General features: G+C 34.7%; 1 protein-coding gene across 1 annotated transcript; it reads left to right on the top strand.

Moving 5' to 3' along the window:
• The first annotated feature begins 5,736 nt into the window (after nt 1–5,736).
• LOC143258231 (apicoplast pyruvate carrier 1-like) lies at nt 5,737–23,608 on the top strand. Its single transcript, XM_076517217.1, has 5 exons — nt 5,737–5,915; nt 11,145–11,406; nt 15,620–15,746; nt 16,709–16,836; nt 23,424–23,608. Exons 2-5 carry the CDS (start codon nt 11,147–11,149, stop codon nt 23,593–23,595), a joined length of 687 nt encoding a protein of 228 aa, XP_076373332.1. The 5' UTR covers nt 5,737–5,915; nt 11,145–11,146; the 3' UTR covers nt 23,596–23,608.
• Nucleotides 23,609–23,960: the final 352 nt, after the last annotated feature.

Below are 23,960 nucleotides of genomic sequence, written 5' to 3'. Positions count from 1 at the left end.
CATAGCTGCCTAGAAGTACGTTATCTACTTTGTGATACTATTAGGTAATCATCCATCATGGCCACCTATTGTGGCCCCTAGAAACATGCCCCTAACGACTTACTCTTTGGTGGCAACTTTTGAGCTATGACCTCGTGATCTTTAATAACATCTCCTTCTTCATGTGTCATGTCAGTTTTCGCCTGTGAAGCAGCAACCTTACTACTTACAGGAACACAGCCACGTTAAGTCTCTGATAAATGCTTATATATGGATTTTTTTACACGTAAAAGAAAGCCCTAACTATGCATTATTTTTTATGAAGTAAAAATATGAAATCATAATAACATTCACATATAATATCATGCACCTTTAAATATATGAAATGAAATAATACAGTACTGCATTCTATTTTAATACTCAGCTACGAATGATGAAGACAAAGACTTTTCAGTGACAAAAGGACGACTTGCAATGATGACAATAAAAGATTTGGAAACTCAGTGGTTGGTTGGACGATCTGGATCATCGAAAAGTTCTGCCTCAAACTCTGATGGAACAGATGTAGAAGTCGATGTAATGAGGTCACAAGGCGTAACATCACCTAATTTGTGCTTCACGAGGTCAGTAATTTTTTACTGGTTGAGTTTCCTCCACAAAATTTTCAAGATTTCTCTTTAGGGTGCTATAACATCATTAAACTAAATGCTTCTTTGCATTGTGAGATTCATGTCTACAGCCATTTCTGCAACTATATCTGCTTTCTGTAGAAAATCGGACCAGCCTTTACTGTGAGGATGAGTTAAGAGGGCTCTGTCTCTTCAGCATCGTTTTCGTTATTAATGGAGGTTATCAGTTCTTCAAGTTCTTTATTCGTTGGCTCTTGGTAATGGTATTGCTGCAGCTCAACCAACAACTCATCTCTCGTATTGTAAAATCCCTCATCTCTGATTTGTTTAGCAAGTTGTACAATATTAGCAACTTCCTTCTTAACTGCTGGAAATCTCATGAAATCGTTCACGACTTCAGGCCAAAAATTACACCAGTATGCATTTACGGTAGACTTTTCCACCTCGCTCCATGACATTTTGGTGATAAGATGCAATCCTTTAATGTTATAAACTTTCAGAAACGTGACTAAGTTCTTTTGTATGATTAGACTTGGGTGACTTTATTATTACTCCTTGGTCCGTCGTTTGCAGAATGGGAATGGTATTGGGAAGTAAAATTATTATCTCCACATTAAGATGACTGAATTAAGGTGTATCAGGGTCATGGGCAGGAGCATCATCCAAAACTAGAAGAATCGTGAAGTCGAAGTTCTTTTTCGCCAGGTATTCTTTAACCTCATGTACAAAATGATTCTGTAACCAGTCGTTGAATAGCATAATTACCCAATCCTTTTTATTTGAACGCCTAACAAGAAACAAATGTTGCTTATTCTTGCATTTTAATAGGGACGGGTTTGCAAAATGATACACTAATTAGACATGCATTTAAAGTCACCCTATGTGTTCCTGCAAAAAAGGAAATTAAGCCTCTCCTTAAGGGCTTTAAATCCAGATGCTGCCTTCTGCTCCTTAGTGATGTATGTCCTGTTGTCCATCTTCTTATAAAAGAGCCCTCTCTTGTCTCCCTTAAACATCTTTCTTCTTAATAAATTCAGGGAGCTACAGCTACAATTGTGCAGCCGCGTCACTATGGGACAATCCAGCTTTACCTTGCAGTTTCACTTTATGCAGGTTGAAATGTTGGTTATATTTGGCAAACAAGTCTTTATTGGCAGGAAGCTCACTAGCATCTGCAGCACCCCCACCCTCGCTACGTACAAACTAGTCGTTAATATCATTATAATGTTTATCCATCATGTATGTGGCGAAAGGGGTGTTATCATTCATCACCCAGAATTGGTTGACTTTGTAAATTTTGGTATAGTAACTGGAAACTGTTTCACGATCCTCATAGTTTATTGTACAAAATTAGGGCACATTTCTACTACATTTTAAATTTTCTGCTTTAACTTAATTTGTTAAATAGGTCAATTATTACAAAGCAGGATGTACAAATATCATCTAATGAGGTCATAAGAGTAAAGGAAAACATTTCCTAACATTGTCCTTTGTACAAATTTAACGAATGTCGTCGGTAAACACTTATAAACATTAATTTTTATATGGAGGCCTAGCACATGAATTATTTCTCTTCACAGAATCAATATCTATAATTTTCATTGTTTAGTAAACAAACGTTGCCTGTTTTATTCTTTACATATGTTTTCTTGCGTCAATGGTATTTCCTGAAAAATACTAACACAACAATCAAAGTCGTACAGTGGAAATGAACTGATCACCATCCCTATCACGTTATGATTATCAGTTTCTTACTTTTGATTGGATACAAAAGATTTCTTTAAATAAAGAATATCAATTCTTATATTTTCTTTTCCTGTATAATGTATATTTAACTGTCTTCACAGCAACATGTATTTTACTGTTGAGCTTCTACTGTTGTAGTTATGGAAGATGAGATGAATTGTTATTCTGAAACTTTGTTGTATATTTGTAAAAACTGTTATAACACCATATGGAAGAACTGTATAAAGTAGTGTAATAAAGTATTACATTAGCTTTATTTTATCTATCACATTTTTTTTAACGATGGATTCTAGATGGTAGAGTGATATAACATTACAGTAGTTAACAGTGAGTTCCAGGTGGTAGAGTGACGTAACATTGCATTATTTAACATTATTATTCCAAGTGGTAGAGTTACGTAGCATTGCAGTTTTTAACACATTCTTCAACCAATATTCAATATCTATGTGAGAATAATTTTATTTTTATAGTTAATGTCAGTTTTCTGTGTTGTTATATATCAGGTGAAATATATTAGTCCTCGTTTTCATAATGTTCAGTTTGTCCAGACGAAATAATATGTTGGTTCTCAAATTGTGTGCATTGACTGCTGTATGACTAATGAATAAATATCGGTTGGAGAGACTAAATGAATAGAAAGCATACAAGAACGGATACGTAGGATGAATGAAATGTACTTGACAACCCAGTATCTTATAGTTCACACATGTTTCAGTTACTGTTATTTGTGAATATAAAATGTTATTCAGCTGTCAATTTGTCAGAGGAATAACTTTGAAAAACGCAACCCAAAATATAAGAGGGATGATACTGATATTTATTTGCATGTCTAAACAATTACACTATGTATACATTTTGGTGAGTTTGTAAAGAATAGTCGTTTTAAACGACAAATGTCTGATAGAAAACAGAAAGCAGTAAATCAGAAACAGAAGATAACTTACCCTCAACTCTTGGGAATGTCATGAATGTACATGTAACTTCTGTATTGTAATGTTAACTGGAAGAATAAATAAATTCATTTTTAGTGACTGTTTGGTTTTTAATAGCATGAAAATACTGTTCTTTTTTGTTAGAGAAGCTATTTGGTTGTAAAATATATTCAGTAATAATAAACAGTAAACATGTTGAAATTATAACGTGAACAAAATCGTCTTTTCTTGTAGACAAAAGAAGCAACAAAATTCGAATGGTTTTCAAACCTTTTTACAGATTTTATAAGTAAAAGCTTTAAAAATAGAATGTATGCTTATTATTTGTGATAAATCCTGGATAAAGACTTATTTTCCTAACGTTAAGTTTTGTTAACAAATGTTTTAGTGTGTGTGATACATGATAAGTTTATAATTTTACTTGAATATACTGATGAGAGTCTATTAGGATGTGATTAAATTCGTTAGTTTTAAGTGATATGAAGGAGTAATAATGGTGCAGAATTTCTTAAATAAAGAGATTTCTGTGATCATATTTTGGGAAATGTCTCATGTTTCATCAACGATGATTTATTTTATTGGGCTAATAACATGCTAGAACACAAGTATACCTCACTAGGCTGTGTTTTATAAATTAAAATATTTTTGTAAATGCTGTATTAGTATATTTTTAAAGTTTTGTTAACAAATGTTGCGATATGTTGGATACTTAAGTCTGACGTTTTACTTACATGTACGCTGAAAATCTTGATTTGATAGCTTTGGTGAGCAGAGCACAGACAGCCTGTTGTGTAGATTTGGGTTTGCCCCTTGCTAGAACAGCGGTAAATTTACAAATTTATAACGATAAGATCAGGTGGGCTCAGCAGATAACCTGATGTAGCTTTGCTATAAGAAAAGCACGTAACTTAGCACTGAACAACAGTGATTGTGTTAGTGGTGAGTATTGTGTTAGGGCTTGGAAGAGACACGCACACAGATTAATCTCAGATATGTGAGTACTATAGGGGTATAAAGTTAAAACACATTAAGAAATTATGTTGACTTTAACTGCTTGTTAGAAACATTTTATTTTATGATTTTTTAAGTATAAACAATGGCTTTTTTTATCTATTTTTTTAACCTTAAGCATATTATGAAAATTATATCCTTCAGGTATGGTATAACAGAACATTCTGACAGTTTTACCATACACGCAATTTTCAAAGCAGTCACATAAAAGTACAACTCACCTGTTTCTTGTCGGTGCAATTTCGTTTCTTAATATTAACTTGAAACAAGAACATTCTGACTGACAGAGCCAGGAGATTAGAAAGCAATCTCATGGTCATGGGGTTGAATCACTGTCCCGCCAAACATTCTTGCCCATCAAGCCGTGAAAGCGTTATAATGTGACAATTAATCCCCTTACTTGTTGGTAAAAGAGTAGCCTAAGAGTTGGTGGTGGGTGATGATGATGGCTAGTTGCCTTCTCTCTAGTCTTTTACTTTAACTGCTAAAGTAGGAACGGATGGCGAAATTGAAACCAAATCAAACTGCTGGTCTAGGTACCTTCTAGTTTTACATTTCTTCATTACAGACGTCAGTTCGTTCTATACTATCCTTTCCATGCTATTGTCCAGTACTTTACGAACAAAAAGTGCAACATGAAGCTGTACCACATCTTTCTGGAAAAAAACACTTCATAGTAACACCATTAGATTTTAACTGAAATAAAATTCAGCATCCTTAAAAATAATCCATACCCTTATCAGTTAATCACTGTTGATGGAAGAAGACAAAAATTGCTTTATTCCCCTCACATATCATTCTTTTCAAAACTAAACATTTATTTTATCCCCCAGTACAACCTGACATTTTGAGTGAAAATATGAAAAAAAACTTTATAAAGTACGGAGATAAGTAGTGATTCAGAACCAGTTGAAGGAAGTTTACGTGTTGGGGATATGTAGCGGAGTAAAATTAGTGGAAGGAAGTTTATATCTTGACTGTGAATTAGCTTAGTATAATGGCGTTGTAATTTGAAAATTCAAGTACTTGGCGCAAACAGAAACAAGTGAAGAACAATTGCAACGCATGAAACAATTAAACAACTTGCATGTTATACGTTTCTATGTGCTTTAGCAAATATAAACCATATTTATTCAGTCTTGTGTCTTATATTACAGATAACATGTTTAGACTATCTTGGATTTCACGAATAAAACCTTTTAAGTTCGTTATTTACATGTTCTCAGTTTGTTTTATACTGACAGAGCGAAGGTTTTCTTAAAGTTCCTTATAGCTGGTGTTTATAATTGTACAGAAATACTGTATGCACATGACATGTGCACGTGACTATCACTGTTGGCAGAATACGATTATCCAGGATTGAAATCTCCCATTTCAGTTATCAACAGTTGTATCTGAAACAGAACTCACATGCTCCTTTAGCTTTTCGCACAGTGGGCGGTAGTGCCATATCCATTGTTTTGATATATAACCTTCAAATATTTTCTGACAAACGTCGTCGCGAGAAACATTTCTTATGTATGAAGGTATATCTCAAGTCTTCTGCTGTAAGCAATCAAATCTACAGTCTGCTAGTCTATCGTTTGTCTTAGAAAATTAATGAGAAGTTGAGGAGTATGTAAGTAAAACACTTTTTAATCGATAACTTTAAAACTATACAAGTAAACCAATAAAAACCTAATAACTGTATATGTAAACCAGTAACAACACCCGAACTGTACATGTAAACCATAAATGACTTAAGGACTGTACATGAAAAACCGATATCAACTTAAATAGTATATGTAAACAAATAACAAATTTAGGACTGTGTGAGTAAACCAGTTTCAACTTCAGGGATGTATATGTAAACCAACACTAACCTCAGGACTGTATTAGTTATTCTATAACAACTTCAGAATTGTATAGTTAAAGTAAAATAATCCCAGGACTCTGTTTATTACTGGCCCGGCTTGGCCAGGTGGGTTAAGGCGTGCGACTCGTAATTTGAAGATTGCGGGTTCTCATCCCCGTCGCACCAAGCATGTTCCCCTTTGAAGCCGTGGAGACGTTATAATGTTACGATCAATCCCACTATTCGTTGGTAAAAGAGTAGTCCAAGAATTGGCGGTGGGTGGTGATGACTAGTTTTTACACTGTAAATTTAGGGACGGCTAGCGTAGATAGCCCTCGAGTAGCTTTGCGCGAAATTCAAAAACAAACAACCAAACAAGCTGTTTATTACTGTTTGTTGTTTACTGACAGCACAAAGCCACACAAGGAGCTAGCTGCAGTGTTCCAACTATGTACTTTGAAACTCGGTTTCTAGCGTTATAAGCTTTTAGACCTACCACTGTGCCACGTGGGAGCCAACACCGTGTAAGATCATTGAGAACTTCATTACTGCGTAAGGTAAGCAAAAGAAATTTCAGAACTGGATACTGTAAAAAGTGAACCCTAATGTCTCGTATGGAGAATACTATAGATGTTACACCCTAACCTCTGTTGCTATGAAAACAAACCTAACTCTTGAAGTAAATGATGCATTAATAACTGAAAACCCTAACCACTTATGTTGTTGTGACGAGTCGATCACTATTACAGTAGAAACTGTATCGTAGCTATACAGAGAATACTATACAAGTTGTGCCCCAAATTTAAACTGCAATAAATACTGAAGAGACCTTATCCTAGCTTTTAGTGTATTGAATACAACCTTTTGTTCAATTAATGATTTATAAACTCTTTAGTAATCTATGGTGAAGTAACTTCTATAAAACTGTAGTATATCTTCTGGTTTCATGAATAATTTACAAATTCAACATAACGTGTGTTGTGCAAAATAATCTTTAAACTGTACTTTAACTCTTGTGTTCGAAAATTTTATAAACATTAACATAACCGTTGATATATTGAATACTGGTCAAAGGAAACCCTATCATCTGTTGTAGCTAATGCTTTAAGAAAGCTATACCATATGTTCTGTTGCAATGAGGCCCGGCATGGCCAAGTGTGTTTAGGCGTTCGACTCGTAATCCGAGGATCGAGAGTTCGAATTCCGGTCGCACCAAACATGCTCGCCCTTTTAGCAGTGGGGGCGTTATAATGTGACTTTCAATCCCACTTTGCGTTGGTAAAAGAGCAGCACAAAATTTGGCAATGGGTGGTAATGACTAGTTGCCTTCCCTCTCGTAGTCTTACACTGCTAAATTAGGAACAGCTAGTGCAGATAGCTCTCGAATAGCTTTGCGCGAAATTCAAAAAACAAACAAACAAACTGTTGGAATGAAGACTGTACAGACTGTATCCAACGTCTAACAAAAACTAAGCTAACTGAACAAATTGCACTCTAGTTTATGGGCCTGTAATTACTGTGAACACTTTAGAAACTGTACTCTAACTTCTCGCTTAGAATATACTGTATAAAATGTACCTTAACATATGGTGCTTTTAGCACTTTACAAACTGTAGTTTAACCTCTGGTGCGATTCTCACAATGTCACGGTTCCCTCACTTCTGGTGCACTAAATGCTGTACAAATGATACTTCAGCATTCGTGTTTCCATTGGTTTTATCATCAAATTATCTTTCTTTACCTGTTTCTGGGAATTAATCAAGTTAACCTAAATGATTTTATTCAATAATTGTCATCTATCTTTAGTACTGTTGTATACTTGGACAGTATAGATAGAATTTCCTATCTACCACAGAACCCTCGACTCAGATGTAGAGAGCTGAGAACATCGTTATCAAAGGTTAATTCATAGCTAGAATTTAGACCTAGAGAATTTACATAATTCATGTTATTTGTTTTCATTTATTTGATACACTTGTAGGCTGATCACATAGCGCGTTTGCATGAGAAATCATGTACCCTTGTGTGATGTGATGGCGGATTGCTACTTGGAAACTCACAGTAAATACTTTTCATACTGTACCCTATTTGTGATATAGTAAATTCTCTACGTAATGTACCCTATCCGTGATATAGTAAATTCTCTACATAATGTACCCTATCTGTGATATAGTAAATCATCTTCAAAGAGTATTCTTATCCGTGATATAGTAAATTCTCTTCGTAATGTACCCTATCCGTGGTATAGTAAACTTTCTAAGTAATGTATCCTATCTGTGGTATAGTAAATTTTCTGAATAATGTATCCTGCCCCTGGTACAGTAAATACTCTACATGAGCAACCCTTCGAAGATAACCAGTCAATTTGCTTCTGACTCGAATATGATCTAAGCCTTATTTATAATTGATATCACATGCATGAGATTATTGTTGATTAACTTACCCACCACTGTGTAAACCTAGTCGTTTGGAAAAGCGAAGATACTTGCTACTACTACATAAGTCATTCCTGTCTTTTTCGTTTATAATAAGGAAAGATCGTAGACAAAAGTATATAAAATTGTTTTAAGCCTTACAACACATATAGTTGAATACTTAATTCCGTATTGTCCATACAGCAGAAAACGTGCATGACTTCTAGTGTTTGAACAATATTATACACGTTACACAGATGTACATTTGATACAAAGTATATAAGATTGCTTGATAAGCCATACCATATGTTCATCTTTGTATATAAGATTGCTTGATAAGCCATACCATATGTGCATCTTTGTATATAAGATTGCTTGATAAGCCATACCATATGTGCATCTTTGTATATAAGATTGCTTGATAAGCCATACCATATGTGCATCTTTGTATATAAGATTGCTTGATAAGCCATACCATATGTGCATCTTTGTATATAAGATTGCTTGATAAGCCATACCATATGTGCATCTTTGTATATAAGATTGCTTGATAAGCCATACCATATGTGCATCTTTGTATATAAGATTGCTTGATAAGCCATACCATATGTGCATCTTTGGTTTCGTTATTATTTTGACGTTTCCTATTCAATCGATCTGGTTATTGAAGCCATTATTCAAATTGCCAATTTTAATTACTTATGCTATGTTTAATAATTTAAGGTACAAAAATTGCCTTCTCTTATTTAGTATATTATAATTTTAGTTTTCCTTTTTATTAAGTATTTTGAACTGTAAAAATAAAAAGTGTTATTTCTCACTTTTTTTATATGAACTGTGCTTTTTTATAGTGTCAGAGGATGACGTTACTAACAAATGACTTCCTTTGTAAAACAGTAAACTATTACATAAACTAGCAGGTGGAATGCTTCTTGTTTGTTTGTGTGTTTCATTCCATCTTGCGTATCACCATATGCTTTCTTACTCGCTGTTTTATTATATTTTTCTCTCGTTAAGAAAATTAAATCATTTTGTTAGTATTGTAATCATCATTGAGCATGTTGTAATTATTTACGCACCAAAAGCCTCTTTTATTGTATCCAATAATTTAATATTAAATGGAACTTTTCGTACTTTCTGTTTTATATAATTGCATTATATAAACTTCATAATCAACAGCAACACTGTACAAATCGATGATGCTTTATCTACTTAGAATCATTGGCCCTTTTAATTGTTTATTTATTATTTGATCTACTCTCAACAAAAACAAACGTCGAATATATTGTATTTATATTCTACACATCTATCTCTTACTTTCCATTAATTTCATTATTATTTTAAATATCAAATATTGTTCGGATCAAATATCCTTTGTTATTTTGAGCCTCACAAATTCCAAAAATTTGTTCAACGTTGAGTCCTTTTAAGGTATGAGAAGCTGCGGTTGGTTGAACTGATAGGCCAGGTTGGAAACGCGGCTTCATTGGAGAGCTGTCTCGGGCCAATTTCACATTAATAGTTTGTGATAATACATAATCTTATTTTTGTTTAGTGGATATCTTTAGCAGGAGCAGGTTTCAGATGTGGATAAGTCATAAATGTAGTTTCCAGCTGAGGGCTTGTGTTTAAATTATTATTTAGATAACTTTGTTTTACGGAGTATCTGTTATTCTGAGTATGAAAATTTTCACATTGTCTCTTGTGTTCTGTTACTTATATTAAGAAATATCACGATATTTTAACGTGATGTAATAGTGTTGGTTCTTTTATTCTTTGTCCAATTTATATTCCAGATTTATCTATGTAAAACTCGCAGATAGTGAGAACTTTCCAAAGTTGCATTTTAAAGAGACTCTCTACGTCTTTTATTCGTAAAAATATGCTTCTACAGGTAGCGCTCCGTAGTGCCACAGCGATATATCTTAACCACAAACAAGCCATCTAAAGGTGGCCCCATAGTAAAAAAAGAAATACCGATATTGAAATATGCTATAATTTGTAACTCAGTTAAGAGGTGAATCGTTAACATGTTCCTCTTGTTGAAAGCGTCTGACAAATATATTATAAGAGATAATTATTGCATGTGCTATGTTTACACCGTATTGGTGGGCCACAGTTCATGTTTGGTGGACCAAATGGTGTCTGTAAAAAAGACCATTTATTTAATAACTTATTTGTGTATAGACACTGAGTAGTTCGACTACACACAGAATGAGAAAAATTAAAACAATGTATTTCCAGTTTAAGCGTGTTTGTAATGTTTATTTACATCAAGTTTTCGGAATGCAGTCTGAGTCTATTGTCGAAATACATGGTTTTCAGCGAAATAATAATATTGTTTGTTTGCAGTTAAGCAAACAGAGGGTATCAAAAACCCAATTTCTTGTGTTGTAAGCCCGTAGACTTGATGCTACACCACTCTGAGGAGCCAGAAGAATAATTTCAAAATTCTAATTATTTATTATGTTTTTATTGTTATATTACCCCAAACTTCCGGAATGTCAAGTGTTAAAATATAGATTAATCATACAGATTTTTATTTTCAAACCATCATTTGACATTTACGATACCTTTAACCGTTTCTGGGTATTTCTAGAAATGAAAACTCGTCCATTTACAGCAATTTTGGGATGTTTCCTGATGTACGTTGGTCTTGGTACACTACATATGTTCGGAAACATCACTCCTTACTTAACGTCTTATCTCAGAGAAAGAGTTAACAATAACATGACATATGAAAAGACTTCCTGGATTATCTACACAAGTGAATCTGTAATGTCATTTATATTCATCGGAGTTTGGTTAGCTGGGCGGATTGGACAAAAGCCTACTATCGTCATTGGTACTGTTATTTTCAGGTAGGGCAACATTTGAATTATATAGTAGACAGTAAAGATACTAGATTTCCTAATTGGTATTTGTGATTACAGTTTTCAAGAGATCATTGCTTAATTATAAACTTACATCTTACTAAGTGTAGCATTTAATTATGAGTACTGTCTAAATTATGGGGTGCTCTATAGTGCCTAAGCTATAAGGTACAATTTAGAATAGTGTATAGGTTATGAGATATAATACAGTTCCTAAAGTAAGAGTTATTGTATAATACCTAAACAATCATGTGTAATAAAATACATGAACGATGAAATGTAGTACCTAATTGTGACGTGTGGTACAGTGCCTAAAAATGAGGTGATCATAGTGCTTAAACTTTGAGGTGTTGTACAGTATAGTGTCTGCGTAAACTGTGAGGTGTTGTACGAGGGCTGTTCAAAAACTACGCGGACTGACGTCATAAAACAAAATGTACTTTATTTAGAAGTTACAAGTCTGGGACCCCTTCAAAGTACTTTCCTTCCCAACGCACACACTTATCCCAACGGTGTTTTCACTTGTTGAAACAGTCCTGGTACGCTTCTTTTGTAATGTCCTCCAGCTCATTCGTCGCATTTGCCTTAATCTTGGGAATCGTCTCAAATCTTCTTCCTTTCAAGGGTCTTTTGAGTTTGGGAAGCAAGAAAAAATCGCAAGGAGCAAGGTCAGGTGAGTAAGGTGGGGTGGGGAAGAACAGTGATCGAGTGTTTGGCCAAAAACTCAAGAGTTCTGAGGCACAAATTTCGCAGCAACGCGGTGCATCTTCAATTTTTCGGTCAAAATCTCGTAACAAGATCCAACTGATATCCCACACTCTTCAGCAAGCTCCCTGACAGTCAGACGTCGATTTGCCCGCACCAGGGTGTTGATTTTGTCGACGTGTGGGTTGTCAGTTGACGTGGAAGGACGTCCAGGACGCTCATCATCTTCAATGGACTGTCGACCATCCTTAAAACGTTCATGCCGCTTGAAACATGCCGTACGTTTTATAGCAACATCACCGTAAGCCGTGTTAAGCATAACAAAAGTTTCAGTCGCAGATTTTCCAAGTTTAACACAAAATTTCACAGCAAGTCGTTGCTCCTTCAGGTCATTCATTCTGAAATCCGCCAAACGAAAAACTCGCACTTCACTTAAAACCACGTAACTAATACACAAATGAAGATATCTGCAATCGGGAAATGGCGTCGTAATCAGCTGATCTGTGCGAACTTAGCAACACCAAGCGGATTCCCCTGGAACCAACTGGAGCCACGCAATTCAAACAGTCCGCGTATGTTTTGAACAGACCTCGTATAGTATAGTGCCTACACCTGTAGTTCTCGAACAGTACGCCGCTGCACAGCAGAAAATCTGTGGACAGAGCACAGATAACTCACTGTGTAGCTTTGTGCTTAATTTTGAAAAAGGAACACATTTTCTAGGGAAATACAGTGATAATCTTATTTGTCGGACATCGTGCGAACTACTAGCTTAAGGTTGTTTGCAATTTTGAACTTAATTCGCGCTAGATTTCTTTTGATAACGTTCTCGAACGTTTGAGGTATATTTTTGTTTACTTGCACTTTCGGCTACGCCAGTAACTTCTCGGACTTTCTGGTTTCTTAGCTTTTGTGCATCAATACTTGTTGTCTCTCCGGATCCGTCAGTAATCGAAATAACTGAATTGTGTTGTGATGAAGGGTCTGCGATCTCTAGCTAAGTTTAATGAATTATTTTGTTGATTTTTAGTTTTTGCACACAAAAATGGAAAGATTTTTTAACATGAAAAAGACGTGGGGGTGACGAAAAGGATTGAAAACCACAGACCAGTGGAAAAGTTGTGAAGAAACGCAAATATGACGATAGTTACCTAGATTTTGGTTTTACTTCAGTAGATGTTAATCATGAAGAGTGTCCACAGTGTGTATTATGTCTAAAAGTTTTGGCTCCAGGATGCATGCTTCTAATTAAACTAAAACGTCACATATAGACCAATCAACTTAACTTCGCTAGTAAATCGAGTGATTATTTTACCAGAAAGTTAAAAGAATTGTAAAAACAGAAAGGCATATTTTTGAAACAAGCACGAATACCAAGCAATGCCTTTCTAGCATCTTACAAGGTGATATATAAAGTCGCAAAATGTAAAAAGTCTCGCACCATCGAGGAACTAATTTTACCAGCTGCAGTCGATATGATTAACATTATGGTTGGTGAATCTGCTGGAAGTCTGCTTTTCAGAAGTACCTTTCTCCAACAATACTATTAGTGGTAGAATCCAACACATAGCTGAAGACTTCAATGATCAGCCAATTGAGAAAATGAAAGGGAATGAATTCAGATTACATCTAGATGAGGCGACAGATAATAACAAGGATGCTCCTTTGACTTGCTACACACGATTTGTGGATGGTGACAAAATTGTGATAGATCTTTTCTTTTGTTAAAGTATCACTGCAGGTACAAACGCTCAAGATTTGTTTGACATCGTTGACACTTAAGTGTGAAAACATCTTAGACTGGACTAAGTGCATTGGCGTCTGTAGCAATTGTGGTCGCTCTATGTCCGGCTGTTATGGAGGATTGCAGGCATTCATACAAAGTAAAGCTATTGAGACACTGTGGACCCACTGCATAATCCACAGGGAAGCCTTTGCATCAAGCCTCCTGATTCCTCCGCTGAACCTAGTCCTGGAAAATGAGTTGAAAGTGGTGAACTTTACAAAAACTCGGCCAGAGAAGGCGAGGTGTTTTTTTTTAAACTTTGTGAGGATATGGAATCTGAGCACACATCTTTCTTGTACTACTGTAGCTCCCAATGCCCCTCGTGGGAATGTACTGTCCCATGTGTTAGAATTACGACAGGAACTTTACTTTTCTTTCGAAGACCCCTCGGTGAGGATTTCTCTATGCGGTGAGGGGACCTCCCATGGAAGGTTCTGTTCTTTCAGTTTACCTCCTCTAAGATCTAAACATCCACCCGCGTGTTGGCCGTGCGTAGTAACCCGTAAAGGGAGGAGAGGATCCTGGAGGTTGAGGGGTCCAACATTAACACCCCACTTTGGTCTTTCAGACACATTTTTAGGGTAAATATCTCCCTTTTTCATTCAGAAAGGACTCGAGGGACTTGCTGGTTCTCCAAAGTCAGTAAAAAAGCTTTGATACCTTGGATAACGTTGCTGTATTCACTGGTCAGCCCATCCCACCATGGCTTCTTACAGTCCCCAACTTCGACCTATCTTTAAGTCATCTGAGAAAAGTAGAAACTCCTGATTAGAAATACTGTCTACTATTTGCTAAACTGTATGTCATTTTTCTTGCCCTGGATCACATAGAAGCAAAGCAGTACTCGAACTGCACGATTTATACTGATTCTTAGTTCTATTCTGGCCCTGGTATCACTTCACGTTGGTTCACACCCTGATCTCGCCGATATTCAAAACTGACTGGCTTATTTCTCTTTAACGTCTACCTCTATCCAGTTTTTGTGGATACCGGGCCACGTTGGTATTCGCGGGAACGAGCTTCTCCACACTGCAGCTAAGTGTCTGCTCTGGCACTACCACCGCTGTGCCTATTCCATACAACTAATGTAAAAGCAAAATTGTTAATACAATTTCACTGTCAATTAATACAATACCTGAATATATGGAATAACTAACCCTAGTCGCAATACTGCTTTGTAACCAAAATTTTCACTGAAGCAATGTTCCAATAATGCTCACATTTATAATCAGTTCTCGTCTCTGGATACTCCATGAACTTATTAGGTTTTCTAAGTGCAACTTAGAACATGAAGATTTTCTAGTCTTATATTTGCAAGCTTTACTATCTTAAATTCATGCGTCTTCCAACAGTAATGTAAACAAAAGCACTAAATATGTCTCGCAACAATATATTTATAATGAGTTTATTGGAATGGACGACAACTTCCTGTTGAAAACATACAAATGTGGAGTACGACGTTTCGAAAGTTTTCCGTTTTCGTTTTTACAACAGATAGTTGTTGTCCATTCCAGTTTATTCATCATGAATACTCTACTTAAACAATCTATCAAATAATATATTTATATTTTGTATAATGAAATTCTTGTTACAGAGAAAAACCATAATATTTTGTAGGAGGGTAGAATGTTAATAGAGTTGTAGGTTAAATATAAATTTTATTTGTAAATTGTGAGTTACTTGTTGTATGTGTTGTTTATTTAACATCAGTTTTGGAATAGCTGGAACTTACTGGACTATACAACACAGTCTGGAAGCTACGATTGCTAGCCTTGGAGTAGTTTCTAATCTTGGTTTTATCTGTTGTTTTGGCTTACCATTGCATGTGGCCATGGAGGTAAGGAATTTCAATACATCATAATCAAGATATCACAAAATGAATATTTCCCCTCGGTGGACTCAGCAAGGATAGCCCGATGTGGCGTTGCTATAATAAAAAAACACAAAAAATGAATAAAGCAAATATGTAGCAGTTAATATCATTTACTGTATAAATTATACATATTTATTCGCAACTACGTATAGAATAATTTCTTAATTAGTTTTTTATTAATGGCCTTTCTCGTTGTTTCCATTTGTTATTCAGTCTATAGGTTTTATTTCTCTATAGTTTTATCACATTGGTTCACTGTTTAGCTTATAATTTTGCAGTAGTTTCCATCATATGAGTTATTTTCTTTGAATATCAACTTTCTGAGTTTTGTCAAGTTAGCCTCATAGCGGTAGTTATTTAATGCAGTATACAGCGAACTACTAAAATAACTCACCATATTTCATAACTTATTCATTCAAAACCTGTAATACTTTCCTAAATGATACTTTAAATGTAATTGAAAAGAATCACTTATTTTGTGTCCTTAATACTTGAAGAAATCAAACAGAATAAGAATGAAAATTCAATTTCTGTCTATGAAATATTAATAGGGGCAAATTATTTTAGAATTGAATACGATGATAACCTCCAGTGCCTCTGTTGTAAGCCAGAAGGTTTATAACAGTACATATACCCGATTGTATAGCTTTTGCTTAACAACCAAAAAAGCAAAGAGTCGATACTGCTCAATCTCCTGTCCAAAATAAGGGTGTGATATTTTAAAGGTTTTATTAAAATAGAGATGAAAATATAAAAAAGAACAATTAAAATGCCTTAGAAAAAACGAATGACTTATAATTTTCAAACAGAGTTCAGAAGTGAGTTTCAACTATTGTCAATACTTATTGATGTTTGATCACAGTTGGTGTTAATAATAAACACCAATTTTTAAAAAGCTTATAAAGGAAAACTTTTGTCGTTTGCAGTGGTTTCCCAACAACAGAGGTCTTCTTGCAGGATTAGTGGCTTCAGGGGCTGCTTTTACTCCAGTTCTAATGAATAACTTACATACATACTTTATGAACCCTAATAACGTTCAACCACATACTGATGGGTAAGTTTAGTTTGCTGTTTAATAACATGGATAGTTCTAGCAGGTTTTAGATTGGTTTAATTTTTCTAACTACGCGTAAAGCTACACGAGGGCTATCTGCGCTAGCCGTCCCTAATTTAGCAGTGACTAGAGGAAAGACAACTAGTCATCACCACTTACCGCCATGTCTTGGGCTACTCTTTTACCAATGAATAGTGAGATTGACCGTATCAATATAACGCCCCCATGGCTGAAAGGGCGAGCATGTTTGGCGGGACAGGGATTCGAACCCGTGACTTCTAGCAGGAATAGTGTCTTCTAGTGAATAACTTACATACATACTTTATGAATCCTAATAACCTTTAACCTATCGTTAACTACTTAAATTTGTTTTTTGTTATCAAACATTAAAGTGTGTGTTTGAGTTAGAAGTGACTCTTACAGTTTTATTATAATGCTATACTCATTGTAGTTGTTGAGAACAAATACTTTAGTATTCCTAAACTTACATTGTTCTTTTTGGAGACAGCACCTTGTTATTTTTACAGTAATAAATACCAAGATCAGTAATAATCAAGATTTATGATTACTTAATAGTGCGTAGGTGTTTCTCTGGTTAGTTATTTTTGAGCAACACCTTATTGGTCTATCTCTTGTATGGCCAAGCGTGTTAAGGCGTGCGACTCGTAATCCGAGGGTCGCGGGTTCGCATCCCAGTCGTGCTTAAACATGCTCGCCCTTTCAGCCGTGGGGGCGTTATAATGTTACGGTTAATCCCACTATTCGTTGGTAAAAGAGTAGCCCAAGAGTTGGCGGTGGGTGGTGATGACTAGCTGCCTTCCCTCTAGTCTTATACTGCTAAATTAGGGACGGCTAGCACAGATAGCCCTCGAGTAGCTTTGTGCGAAATTCAAAAACAAACAAACAAACTATCTCTTGTATTTACCGTGGCAAATCGAGTCCCGGATTTTAACATAGTAGGTGTTTTAGGTTATCGCCGTCCCACTGGCGGACAGTTTTTAAGTGTCTCTACAGGTTTGATTAAGAAACCAGTAAAGATACCCGTTGATGAATCAGTTCAATGTAAGACATCATGATTGTTTTGTTTGTTTTTTGAATTTCACGGAAGGGCTACACGAGACCTGTCTCCACTAACCATTCCTGACTTTCCAGTGTAAGACAAGTGGGAATGCAGCTAGTCATCACCACTCACCGCCAACTCTTGAACTACTTTTCTATCAACGAATAGTGGGATTCGATGTAACATTATAACGCCCTTACGTCTGAAAGGGGCAAAAATGTTTGGTGTCATGGGGATTCGAAAGACATTATGAATTCTAGTTATATTGTGAATTGTGATGTAAACATCATTTCTCACAAGTCAGTGTAATAAATTATTAAATCAAGTTAGACGTGATTTACTTTTTTTTTCGAACATTTTTCTATACGTTTAGTCGTAAACAGACTTTATGAGTAGCTTTTGTTCAAATACTATTAGTGATGACGATTTTAAGTAATATTGTCAAGGAACATAACTTCTGAATACTTGATTTGTTGTGAAAAGATTTTTTATTAATGTTTTACAGGAAATGTAATGACGTAGTAGCCATAAATTATTAACAAATTAATTGGTAATTCTTGGTCCAGTATTCACGATGTTTTTCACGATTTGTTAGCTTTCTTTAAATATAATCCTATGCAACATTTTTCATAACAGTTTAAGCTGCGAGATAAATAAAATAAACTACTCTTCATTGTCAACAATATTAACTGATGTTGTCCTAATATTTTAAACTACAGAATAAATCAGGTGAACTACTGTACACTGTCCAACAATATTAACTGATGTTGTCCTAATATTTTAAACTACAGAATAAATCAGGTGAACTACTGTACACTGTCCAACAATATTAACTGATGTTGCCCTAATATTTTAAACTACAGAATAAATCAGGTGAACTACTGTACACTGTCCAACAATATTAACTGATGTTGTCCTAATATTTTAAACTACAGAATAAATCAGGTGAACTACTGTACACTGTCCAACAATATTAACTGATGTTTTTGTAACAATTTAAACTGTGGATAAATCAAGTATATTACTGTTCACTATCAAACAATATTAACTGATGTTTTTGTAGCAATTTAAACTGTGAATAAATCAAGTATATTTACTGTTCACTCACTATTCAACAATATTAGCTGATGTTTTTGTAATAGCTTAAATTGTAGATAAATCAAGTATGTTACTGCTCACTATCAACAGTATTAACTGATGTTATTTTAACAGTTTAAACTATAGAATAAATCAACTACTCTTCCCTATGAATTCGTGTTTTTTCATGATAAAAATTGTACAAACAACAGCTTTTGTGTTTGTTCTTACTTTTTCGTAGTCACTAAGTTAGAAAGAAAATTCAGAATATGTCATTTTTATTTTTGAATATTTAACTTTTAACCTCCAAACTGAGATTTTTCCCAAACATTTAAGACATTTTACTTCAGTGGAAAATAATATTTTAACACTGATTTCGTCAGCTACATTTACCGTTTCTGATACCAGGCTGTTCGTACCAAACAGTCATCCATACCGGAAACCTGTTTTTATGCGTCATTCCGACCTATCAGACTGAAAGGAAGATTCCGTTTAAGTTTTGTTGAAAAAAAAACATATTGAAAGGTTGTAAGATATCGAATTCTCAATAGTATTACTACTAACTAGTGATTAAAAGTACAATTGAGAATCCTTGAACTCCCGTCTGCACCATGAGAAGAACGAAACGATTTGAGATTGCGTAAGGAAATCTTCTTGCAACGTTTCATCAGGATGCGCTTCACGAAATAGCCTGATAACTTGTTTGTTCTTCTATATTCAACGGAAAGGCCTCAACAAATCCCTGTATTTTGAGCAATCCCTTTTCTGGAGAATCTTCCATAGACGTTTTTAATTTGCTGGAGGGTCGTTTCGTTACTTAACTTTAGATGCTAAACTATCACAATAAAATTGACAATGAGAACATTTGGAACAGATTGAGCATTTTCTAACTTTGCAATTCTTATAGGTGGCTAATTGTTCTACTTTCTAGAAATGGTATGAAGCACACGGACATTACCAGAACACTGTACTGTATCCAGAATTCTTAAATTTATCAGACTATAGGAAACGTTGTTCTAAGAACATCAATTGACAGACACCGTAAAACTACTGCCCAAGATGTCTGTGTTTTGATCAGGTTAACACGTCAAGGTCGAAAGAATTCTCGCAACATCTTATGACAGGAACGGCATGAACACATTTATTCCAGGGTATTCAGAATAAAATACGAATAGAAGAATAATTGAACAAGGTTATTTTGTAAGACAGTCTATTTTAAACTGAAATTAACAAGAATTTTATACTGCCATCATTTTACTTGGAAAAGACATCATGACAACTTAAGTTAGGACACTGGCGACATTTCATGTTTAGAGATGAGTTCTGCTACCGGCTTGTTAAAGCTGATGATAGGATTAGTGTTTGTCATTTGCTTCAAGAACAGATAGTGAAAGCTGTATTTCCCACAGAGAACAGACAGGAGGTGGTGCATTATATGTTTGGGCAGCTGTTCATCATGATGGAAAATTTCTTCATATATTCCAGGGTGATATCAATACGTGTCCTGCAGACATCATATGGAGACAATATTTTTGCCATTTAGTAGGGCAAGGTTTGGCAATAACTTTATGTACCAGGATTACAATGCCACTACCCACAGAGTACATATTGTATAGGATGAACTCAACTATAAAAAGGTTACAAGACTGCCATGTCCAGCAGAATTTCCCATTAACAACCATTGGGTAGAATTGAGCTGGAGAATTGCTAACAAGCTACTGTAGTGACAAGTTTAGATTATATTGCTGTGCATTACATAAATAACCTTATCGACAGCATGCTACCTCACCTTTCGAAAAGTATTAGGGTACAAAGAGGATGAATCAAACACAGAATGTTTAATATGATGTTATATTTTGTCACTATATGTTTGGTAAAGGTTTATTCTCATGTACCTCATAACCACTTGGAGAAGATTCTGCCTCTGCCTCTTTACTCTTAACAAATCACCCTCACATGAGTTTGCAGTTTGTGGCAACCAGTAAAGAGGATTCTGGTGACTGAGTGATACCTGAGTCACTGCAACATACCACTTTAGTCTTGAATTCCTGTAGACAAGGGTCCTTGTCATTCTCTTTTCTATTTACTTTATGGTTTTAGAAAACTAAATATATCTAGGAAGCCCTTGAAAAAGGCCTATGATTGACAACTGGTAATATATCATTCTTCATTATCTCGATTTCTTCTTTTTTTTATAAGCTGCCGAGTACAATGTTATCTTTCTTTATTTCTAAATGCTTATAAAGGACAATTAGTTCTACACAGTTCCTTCAAGAATTAGAATTGAGAATTATCCCATAGATACATCAAAGCTCAGAGACATTGAGCTTGTTTTAACATAACATATTTTTAAAAATTCCCAGATAGCCTCATCCTTCATCACATCCTCAACTTATTGCTGTTATAGATCTTATCAGCAATCCAGGAGAGGAATTTTTTTAGAATTTTATGACGTGGTGTGACAGCTGCACGAGAATGTTATTTTACATAAATATACGAAATATGAACTGACTAAACTTCTTGTTCTCACCATTTCTTCTCTCGAAATCCCTGCCAACGTTAAAGCAGAATATCATAAATGTAGTATTTGGCCACATATAGCCAAGCAATTTTTAATGTTACAATTACCAGCATTTTTCTTTTGCCTCTGCTCAGTGTGTAAGCACTTTGAGGTTTATGTTGCAGAATCAACAGGAGTTATGTTACTTGTATTCTGAATCACGTCATAAATGGAAAGAAGAAAAAAGAGGTGCAGCATCTGAGGATCTCAAACATCTTAAAAATGTTTTAACAGTCAAAGCTAAGAAAGCTATGCCTTATTTCTTTGTGCTACCTTTTCATTTGTGTGCAGGTTGATGTTTTTGTGTCATCATCAAAGTTTTCTCCTCTTATGTTCAAGGTCTCTTTTCTTCCATGGCCTGTCAAAAGGAAACATTAACGTCTAGTACTTGCCTGCATCCTATGCTCCAAAGTGATATTGTTTAGTCCAGCTTGAAAATGCAAGACTTAAATTTGTCCATACTATTGACAAACATATCTTCTGGAATATGATTAACAGAATACATGGAGTGGAATTAGCCAGTAAAGCACAAATCAAAAATGAAAAGTGAAGAACGATAAACCAAACAAGGAATTTATTTTTAAGAATATAAGATGTATTTAATGGATGTTGCAAACTCCTATCAATGAATTGTGAGTGGATTACTAAATATATTATCTTCTACTTCTTGGGGAATCGATATGTGCTCTATGATGAAGCTGTATCATGACTCATTTTGATACACCCAATTGAAAGAACCACTCCATTTAAAATATAAATTTCAAGCCATCTTTGCAACAGATCTGGTTTTGGTCATAGAATCTTCTCAACAGATTTTATGTTCACTGCTGAGTTTATATAATCTAACTTATTTTTCAACATAGATAAACTAAGCAGCAAGCTGCTTAGCTATGTAAAGTCTTTAAGAGTTGCTTAGCATTTGTTTTCACCAGTTTTTTTGGGTATTCAACAAAGACTGACCGATTTATCAAAATCATTTATCTTTATCATTTTTTTATTCCATGTTAGAATACCATATAACAGGCTTACCGGCATCATGACTGTATCTGTATCAACTTTCACAGGTAATGCCAATGCTTTTCCCATTAATGATGTCAGTAAAACACGTAGTTTCAAGAAGGCTTTATGGAAACGAAATAAAAACCTATATCTGAGCCCTTGCAAATGGTGGACCCTTCATCTGCAAGGGCAAAATTTCCCATTCTTCATAATGATTCACATCTGTTATCCAGGTCAATTTACAGGTGATTCTGGATAAATAAAATGACAATAAGATTTTTCATATAAAACCTGCTATTTTAAAACTATACATTTTATTTGGATTCCTACTAAAAGGAATTAAGTTGTGCATGCATGGTCCACAATTTTATTACATTTTCCATCGTTAGGAGCTAATCTGAGAGCGTATTAGCTTTGTGACGTTGGTGCAGTTTAGTGTTTGTTAATGTTATTGCTTTTCAAAAACTATACAAATGTTTGATGGAATTTTTAAATTTTTATTAATCTTGAGCCTATTTAAATCTATTTAATCTTCCAACATATTTAAGAGTAAATAGACGATTTTTTAAAAATTTATACAGTTGTCTTTCAAAATGTCTTTTATTGCATAACACCTTGTTTTCGATCTTTAAAATTTTGTTAATGTTCACGTTAATGTTGTAGAAATATAATTCATATTGCACCACAAAGATTCCAAAGTGTTACAATATTTTCTTTTAATACAAAATGTATGGTTAATTAATTGTAGACAAAAGAGACAATGTAATAACTTGAACTATTTATATAGTAGTGTTTGGCAACACTAGTCGTGGATGTTTATCTTGATTTTACTACATGGCGTATAAGTTAACTAAAGTGATTGTTTAACAGATTTTTATACATTATTTTCAGGTATTTTTACGACCCTAACATTTTGGATCGTGTCCCTACATTGTTTCTCATAATGGGAGCTCTACAAGGTGGAATTTTATTTATTGGACTACTTCTGTACAATAAACCTCCATCAGAGATACCTAAGGTAGAACAAGTCTACCTAAATACGGCCTGTATAGTGTTTTTCTAATGCTAATGTATTCACAGTCTTAATAATTGCTGTTGTTTTCCAACAATAGGTTCTAAAATGCTGAAATATTGAGAAATATTAATTGATGGCGATTTCTCTTCATGTTGTATGTGTTTATGTTGTGCCTGATATACCCTTGTGACAATGTGACCTTTTTATGACAGGTGAGGCCAATAAGTATTGAAGCATAATCAGCTGTCCTACAAACCTTAATCTCAAAACCAAAAACCTTGAGTGGAATCTAGAAGTAGATCTGAGCCAAAAACTCTGCTCCAACAGACTTTTATAGCCATATATAATAAATATTACGCAAAATTGCTTACAGGGTCTTTGTGGTTTTGCTAAACTGTTAAAATGTTTAATTA

This window comes from Tachypleus tridentatus, chromosome 7 (genome assembly GCF_004210375.1).
Source record: "Tachypleus tridentatus isolate NWPU-2018 chromosome 7, ASM421037v1, whole genome shotgun sequence".
Classification (NCBI taxonomy): Eukaryota; Metazoa; Arthropoda; class Merostomata; order Xiphosura; family Limulidae; genus Tachypleus; species Tachypleus tridentatus.
The sequence above is the reverse complement of the archived record's forward strand: the minus strand, read 5'-3'. Positions and strand labels throughout refer to the sequence as shown.